Source organism: Lotus japonicus, chromosome 2 (genome assembly GCF_012489685.1).
Source record: "Lotus japonicus ecotype B-129 chromosome 2, LjGifu_v1.2".
Classification (NCBI taxonomy): domain Eukaryota; kingdom Viridiplantae; phylum Streptophyta; class Magnoliopsida; order Fabales; family Fabaceae; genus Lotus; species Lotus japonicus.
In genome coordinates this window covers 67,785,357-67,793,703 of record NC_080042.1, presented here as the reverse complement: position 1 = coordinate 67,793,703, position 8,347 = coordinate 67,785,357, and the positions used below count along the sequence as shown (strand labels likewise).

The following is an 8,347-nucleotide window of genomic DNA, read 5'->3' as shown; positions in this document are numbered from 1 at the left end:
CTAAGAAATAAGAACTAACATTAGAGATGCTCTTATTGAGCTAGTTTTGTTACCACCATGAAGATGGGTCTTTTGTTAAAAGCAACAAAAACAAAAGAGTGCGAATGAGCTGTAAAAAAATTAAATGTGCATTTGAGAATCTTCCTTTAACCCTTTATTCTTGTCATTAAAAAGGAGAAGCACTTTCTACACGTATAATTCACTTCATCATATGCATCGTTGGAAGACTCTAATTTTGACCATTCCGTAGCAACGGTTATAGCATCCCAAAAACCAGAGGCAGCAGCACCCAAGTTCTGCAACCCGCATTGTGTGGAAATGATAAGAAAAATTTGAGGATCACAAGCAAAAAGTTAAAAAACAAAAAAGATATTAACATAGAGAAAGAGACAGAGAATGTGCAAACAAACACAGTAGCTACTTTAGAGAAACAAAAGAAATCGTACATATATATTCCCTTCAAAGAAAAATAGCCAATGGGCCCGTATTAAAGGTTAAGTAATAATCACAATGTATTAGATATTAATCACACATCAATGAGTGATCAGAAAGCAATTCTTTTGGGTTGCACCGTTGCAGCAAGTATAACACAGCTAACCGTTGTGAGACCACATCTGACCGTTATGAGATGAATGAACTCGGGATTCTAATATCATATTAAGTGAGAGTAAACATCTTCCAACAATTTTTTTTTATATATACAACTTAAAAATTGAATATTATATTAAATGTTTAACAAATTCAGTTATCTAGCATTTAGTAATAGTGACAAAGTAATTTTGATACCAATACCTTCACACTTTCTATTGAGCAAAACTAATAAAAAATCTAATATACATTAAATTAAAAATAAACAATAAAAACATCAAGATATGTAAATGCTACTAGTATTTTGAAAATTTTAGTTGATTAGTGGTGAACAATACACACAAACTAAGGCAAAAAACATTATTGATGGGTAATTAACATTGTTGTTGGCACAAATTAAGAAGTGAAGAAGAAGCTAGAGCCATTGATTTTGATATGTTCATCATCAAGACCACAATGAAAGGACCATGCTCTCTGAGTCTTGCATTGATATCGTGTTGAAGTACCCACCCCCACCTTGTTCCTCACCATAAATGCCATGATCCCATTGATAGGGCCACCCATCAACCGAGTCAAAAAACACAAACTCGCCGCCGCTGGGGTCGGGCGAGTCGAAGCTCGACCCGAGCGACGGCAGCTCCACGATCTCCCCTAAGTCCTCATCATCCGGCGTCGACGCAGCAGACGACGACGCCGGAGATGGAGGGGAGATGGTGACCATGGAGGCCGCTTTGGCGGCGGCAGCCTGGACGTCACGCGGTGAGCTGGAGGCGGGCCGGGGCAGGGAGGCGGCGAGTTCAGGGAAGTTGAGGATGGCAGATGAGCCTTTGATGGTGAGCGCCGCCGCGTCGTGTGCACGCGCCGCCATCTCGGCGGTGGCGAAGGTGCCGAGCCAGATTCGGTTCTTCTTGCGTGGCTCCCGGATTTCGGATACCCATTTTCCCCACGTGCGCATTCTGACTCCTCTGTAAACTGGATGCTTGCTATTGGTATTGGTACTGGTATCTCTTCCTCTCTTGTTCCCTCTCTTCTCTTCAGTTTTGCTGCTTGAGCTTGAACTCAATGGTGAACATGGTGAAGCGCAGTTTGTGCTGCTAGTTATTGTCTCTGTATCTGAGTTTGGTGGTGGTGAATCCCCCATTGAATAGGAAGAAAGTTGTGGTTAAATTTGATGTTTTATGAGTACACTATATATGAGGAAGAGAAGAGTGTGGTTGTGTGTGGCAATGAAAGTGACACGGTGTGTGTTAGTGTGGGTAGATTTTGTGAGAGAGAAGGGTAATGTGTGTGTCTTGAATGAGGAAGTGGAAGTAGGAGGGGGGTTTTAGTAGAGGAGGGAGAGAAGGGCGAAAGAAATGGAAGGAAACGTGGGGCTTTATAAGGACCCTCCACAAGTCCCACACGAATGGCTCTCGTTTCAAAACTACATCATGGGGTGGTTTAGATCATATATTATTTTGACCATAATAATCTTATATAACATATAATAATTAATTATTGAAAAAATGCTATCAACCCTCTCTTTTAACACTGAATTGGTTGAAATTATAAAGAGTTCACCAAAAATAAAGGTTTTGCTTTCAATTTAACGAGACATACATGCAGTGGCAGATCCAGGACCCCCCGGCCAGGGGGTCAAATTTTTCACATGAACACATCGGTAAAAATATAATTAAAAACAACTTTAATATGTTTATACATCAGAAATTATACAAGTCATAGTTGTCCTCTACGTGATTTCATATTATGAAATCGTTGAACAATTTACACTAACAGTAGCGATTCTTTTCTCCTCTCAATCGAAGGAAAACTAAATAAAGTTAAATCTTACATAAAACTTGCAGAAATATATAAAAGCAACTTTCTCTTATTATTTTACTTACTAACGAAAATAGCAGCCCAAATAAGTAAAAACAGAGGAAAAAGTACCTGTCACTTAAAATTTTGTATCTGCAAATATTTATGTATATATGCACATGTATATGTATGTATGATTCATTAATATTTATGTATATATGCACATGCAAAATATCTTAGTTTAAATTGACCAACTGAGGTGAGAAATCTAAACTGAAAACATCAGAAAAATATATTATTCTCATTGAACGTTTCCAATTCAGTAAAGATCAGATAAATGAATAATTCGATTGTCTTCAAGAATTAAATAACTAACTCGAAACAGAAAAATTGAACAAAGGAAGCATAATTTGAGATTGAACTATTTTGCATACGATGATTCTGATTGCAGTTCTCGCATCTCAGTTGGGTGGGACTTAGGGTAGCGAGAGAAAGAGGATGAGTGGCTGAGTGCGCGTGTGTGTGAGAGAGTGAGAGGAGTAAGTCTTTAGTGCAAATAGGTGCAAAACTTAGTCTACTAGTGCAATTTAAAAAATTTAAGAGGTTCAAAAAATATATTATATAGGGGTATAAGTGCAAAAAAAATTTATTCAGGGGGTTCAATTGAACCCCCTCACTTACAAGTAGATCCGCCCCTGCATACATGAATTTCAACGAATAAATGTGACCAAGAGCCTTGAAAATAGAATGTTTAAGTGAGTGTTGATGTATTTGTTATAAGTTATATATTATTATGCACATATACAATTAGCTAGTATGGATTTAATAAAAAAAAATAGAAGACTAATATGGTACATGTGCAAACTTGTAATGTTGTTTATTTCATGATTGTGTTGTGTGTGAAGATGGGGGTGGAGGTGGCGAAGGATGGAGGAAGGTGACAAGGGACCTAAATAGCTCACAAACAGGCTGGCAGACACGGCCGTCTCTGGAGATTTTTCCATAGTGGGATGATCACCTAATAATAATAATACTTGGAACAAAAAAATATACATAAGAGATTTTTTTTGTGCCAACCAGTTTTTTTCTATTCACACACTCTAGTACTATAAGCACTCCAATAAGATACGAGTAAACAGTCATTCTGGTCCTTGGTTGTGTTCACTTATGACGAAGTGGTCCTCAGCTGTTGAAAATGGTCTTTTTTCATCCCTTAATGTGTTGCCGTCGGTCAAGTTAGTCCTCAGTTCAATTTTCCGTTGGTCCCTTAGACGGAAATGTCCAAATGACAAGAATTTTTTTCCACGCAAGTGTCCTACGTGGCACCTTCTCTTTTTCCCTCCTAGAAAATAATGTCAAACTAATCCCTAGTTTATGCTTCTTCTTCCTCCTGCTCTTCTTCTTCATTATGTGTTCATCTTCATCATCCTTCATCTTCTTTATCCTCCTCATCTTTCATCATCTTCACCGCACCAACCACTCGCATCTTCCACCTAAATACATGAACATGTGCCATCAAAATAAGCCCCTTTGTTCACAAACACCAACCCGTAAATAAAGAAAGTAATCAAAATTCACAAACCAAAAACTTCTCTATAGAACTCAATTTCAGTGATGAATCTGAGCTCAAACTCACAAAAATTTCACCATACAACACCAGATTTAATATAATGAATACCCACCCACAAGGCTACCACTTTAGTGATTATGCAGCAGCCTTACCCATATAGAATGAAATAGTAAATCCCACCCCCACATACTGTATAACCCAGCTAATTATTTCCCCTTCTCGATCAAAAATCCAACATCACAGATCCATCGAAGAAAAGCGACGACGCATGGCGCGGTGGTCAGATCTGGTGCGCCGACGAAGGCTCCTCTCTCTGGGTTCACGGCGGAGCTTGAAGTGGTAAGGTGCGGCGAGGCGTGGAGAACTCACGGTAGTGGCCGGGTCGAACGACAGCATCGACGGAGGCTTCTGGGTTCGATTTATTCAAGTGTTGGTGTTGGGGTTTATCCTGGTTCGATTATTCATCATCTTGTGGCTGGGTGAAGGGCTTGGTTGAGGCTTTGTGGTTAATGTGGCAGGGACCAATTTCTTGTGAGGAAGAAGCGATGGTGGTGGTCGATGGCTCAAGGACGGTGAGGTTGGTTGTTGCTTGGTGAGTTGGTGGTTTAGTGGCAGGGGAAGTGGGAATGACACTGTCATGAATTATTGGAGGGAGAAGTGGATTGGAGGTGAGGAGTGTTGGATGGAGATGGTGTTGAATTGAAGGATTGAAAGTGGGTAAATTTAGGATTTTTACTTTAGTATGTTCTTCTTCATCAATGACCAATCTATTTGGGTTTTTTCTGGATTTTGTTGAAGAAGATGATGAAGATGGTTGAAGATGAAGAACTCCATAATGATGAATATATTTGAAGATGAGGAATAAGGACGAACTTGACATTATTTTCTGGGATGGGATGATGGAGAAGAAGAAGGAAGAGGGAGAGAGAGAGTGCGGAAGCTTGAGGGACTATTTTGGTACCAATGAGGGACGAATTTGACATTATTTTTTGGGAGGGAAAATGAAAACGTGCCACGTAGGACGCTTACGTGTAAAAAACGTGACATTTGACATTTTCCGTCTTAGGGACTAACGAAAAACTCAACCAAGGACGAACTTGACCGACGACAACACATTCAGGGATGAAAAACAACCATTTTGAAAATATGAGGACCAGTCCGTCATAAGTGAACACAATCAAGGACCAAAATGACTGTTTAGTCAATAAGATACTCAACAATGGGGTTGAATATTAAACATTCATTGACCTTTCTTTCGTGCGATTGTCAAAATCGAGATTCTCAAATTCTTTATATATCTACTATTTCATTAAGTTCTTCATTTGTTTTTTCAAAAAAAAAAAAGTTCATTTTTTTAAAATGCCAAGTGAATTTTATATTTAAAAATAAATGAGATTCAATAAGAATTTATTGTTGAGTCTTTAGAGGATAACTCAAGTAGAGAGAGCCGGGAGACATATGAGTTGAGAATGGGATGATTCAAAGTTTAATTTCTGAAGGAGAAATTTGGTCGATCAAAAAAGAAGAAAGAAAAAAAAGATTTATTGTTGGATTTAAAAAATTATACATGTGTCATTATATAACTGGAAAACTTGATAAAATGGACATAAAGAATTTGTTTTAAGTTTTTTCCTTTAAATAATATTTCATATGCAATTCTAATTAATGAAATTATTATGTGCTAAATAAAAATGTTTGAATATGACTTTTATAACTTTATGTAAGTGATTTTTAATTTATATAACATAATTTCATTAGTGAAATATGGAACGAGTCATAATGTAAGATATATGTTTCTATGCTTCAAAATCAATCACTCAAAGTAAAATAAATGTGAGATAAAATTACTTTAAAAAGGTCGCCTAAGTGTGTTTAATGTCTATCTCGCACAATTTATGTGTTATAATATTACTAGATCACCCCAGATGATTTTATCATATTCATTTGGAATGATTTAGAAAAGCCCTTCTTTCCCTCTTTTCAGATGTTCCCTTTGTGGTTGCTGTGGATAAATGATTTGGGCAGTAAAATTAAAGTACTATTCTTGCTCTTCCACTCTCGCTTGTTTTATGGCTTTTGACTGTCAATCAACATGACCAATTTGCCACCCCTGTCCTGCATGTTCATGTTCTTTCGACACCTTGCGCAGATGACCATATGCGAAAGCGTTCATTTGAAGTCATGCACTCGTTTTCCCCCTCCACATTTCAGAATGATGTACAGCAATTCAGATATATCAATTAAATTATCAAGATAAATGCCATCAAGAAATGTGTGTAAATTAAGTCGGCATTATTATTTTATTGTATAATATACATGTGTATTCCATATGTGAAGGGCCTTCACATATGCATATATAAAGTACCTCAATCATTCCGTTAAAAGTTACAAAAGAAGACAACTAGAGATAACTATTTCTTAAGTAAAAGGTGTGGCCTTTTTTCCGGCTATTTCAGAGATAGCACCAGTAAAAAGATAAGGGACAAATTGTGGCATAGTCTTGCCCTGTCTAACGGTATGTCACCAATTAAAAAAATATTAAATTATACATTTAGAGTTATAATGATTTAATTTATATTTATTTAGAGTGATTTAAACAATTCTTACACTATAGTTCTTACATTTCTTCTTGACCACCATCATCAATCGATGACTCAACCCCAGGCATCTGATTAGATTATCACTATTAAGAATAATAGTCAGCCGAATTTTTCTATAATGTTATATTTGTGTAAGAGAAAATAGACAACTAGACATCTAACCCATAATCACAACGACCCAATTGAGGAATAATTGTACTCACCAATTGATAATGAAGTTCGATTAATAATGTTTGTATCTCCCGTCTGTTGAACCGCTAACAATTCACATCTCAATTACAGTCATAAACTGTTGGATTTTTGGCTCATTAGAAAGAGAAAAAATCAGAAAGATTTGTTTCAGATTTGTTTATGTTTTATTTTGGGTTAAATTTGTTCAGTTTATTAGGATTTGATTTAAGGGGATTGTGTATGGGTTTAAAAAGATTTTATGATGTTTTACTAGGGTTAGTAGTATCCTATAAATATGTAAAGTTTGTAACCCTATAAGTTGTACTTGGTATCACATGCTTCATGTCACAAGTAATACAAAGGAGCTATAGCTACTCTATAGCCGCAGAGGTAGGCAATTTGGCTGAACTACGTGACCAAAGATGTTGTGTGCTTTATATGTAATTTCTCGCTCTACTACTCCGTGCAATTGAGGGGCTTGAATCCCCTACAAGTGGTATCAGAGCCGATGGTTCGTGGGGCCATGGTAACGGCTCCTTGTGTCGAAAGTCCTTCTAGCAGTGTGGCTAGACGGCGGGTTCCGTTGGCAGCGAACGACGGTGCAAGGTGGATAGCTTCCGCAGACGGGAGGACCATGAGTGATGTGGTTGAGGGACTCACACTTGAGGGGAGATTGTTGGAATCAAGTGTTGGAGTCAAGTCTCACATTGAAAAAGTCAAGGTGCTTGAATCCCCTACAAGTGATATCAGAGGAGCCCATGGTTCGTTGGACCATGGTAACGGCTGGACAACTTTCGCAGATGGGCCGATAGTTAGTAACCATGGTAATGACCGGGTAACTTCTGCGGAGGGGCCGATGGTTAGTAACCATAGTGACGGCTGATATCTTCCGCTGCGAAGGGAGGTCAACAAGGATTATAGAAGTCGTTGTGAGAGGAGAAATAGACGGATCTGAAAGACACGGAACAAGGTGGAGATCTGTCTACTTTCAAGAGGCGATGACCACACCAGGGAAGGAGAAGCAACAAGGTGTTGAGCAAGGTGGAGTTCAGTTGCAAGGTAGTGCGACTATTGACCATGCCAGTCACCAGTGATAGGTTCGAGCCGGGCTTGGACTTGTTACAAAGTTCTCGGTGTTAAGCATGAGGAGGAGTACAATCCCAAGGAATCGAAATTCTGAAGACTGAGGCAGATATCTTCACAGGGTTTGAGAATTCGCCAAGGTGGAGATTGTTGGGTTTTTGGCTCATAGAAAGAGAAAAAATCAGAAAGATTTGTTTCAGATTTTTTTCGGTTTTATTTTGGGTTAAATCTGTTCAGTTTATTAGGATTTGATTTAAGGGGATTGTGTATGGGTTTAAAAAGATTTTATGATGTTTTACTAGGGTTAGTAGTATCCTATAAATATGTAAAGTCTGTAACCCTAAAAGTTGTACTTGGTACCACATGCTTCATGCCACAAGTAATACAAAGGAGCTATAGCTACTCTATAGTCGCAGAGGTAGGCAATTTGGCCGAACTGCGTGACCAAAGATGCTGTGTGCTTTATCTGTGATTCATCGCTCTACTACTTCGTGCAATCGAGGTGTTTGAATCCTCTACAGAAACTATTTTCTTTCTA

At 38.1% G+C, this 8,347-nt stretch overlaps 1 protein-coding gene across 1 annotated transcript; it reads right to left on the bottom strand.

The window, feature by feature from the left end:
- Positions 1-871: 871 nt before the first annotated feature.
- LOC130739008 (ethylene-responsive transcription factor TINY-like) lies at positions 872-1,950 on the bottom strand. Its single transcript, XM_057591217.1, has one exon. It carries the CDS (start codon positions 1,727-1,729, stop codon positions 1,034-1,036), a length of 696 nt encoding a protein of 231 aa, XP_057447200.1. The 5' UTR covers positions 1,730-1,950; the 3' UTR covers positions 872-1,033.
- Positions 1,951-8,347: the final 6,397 nt, after the last annotated feature.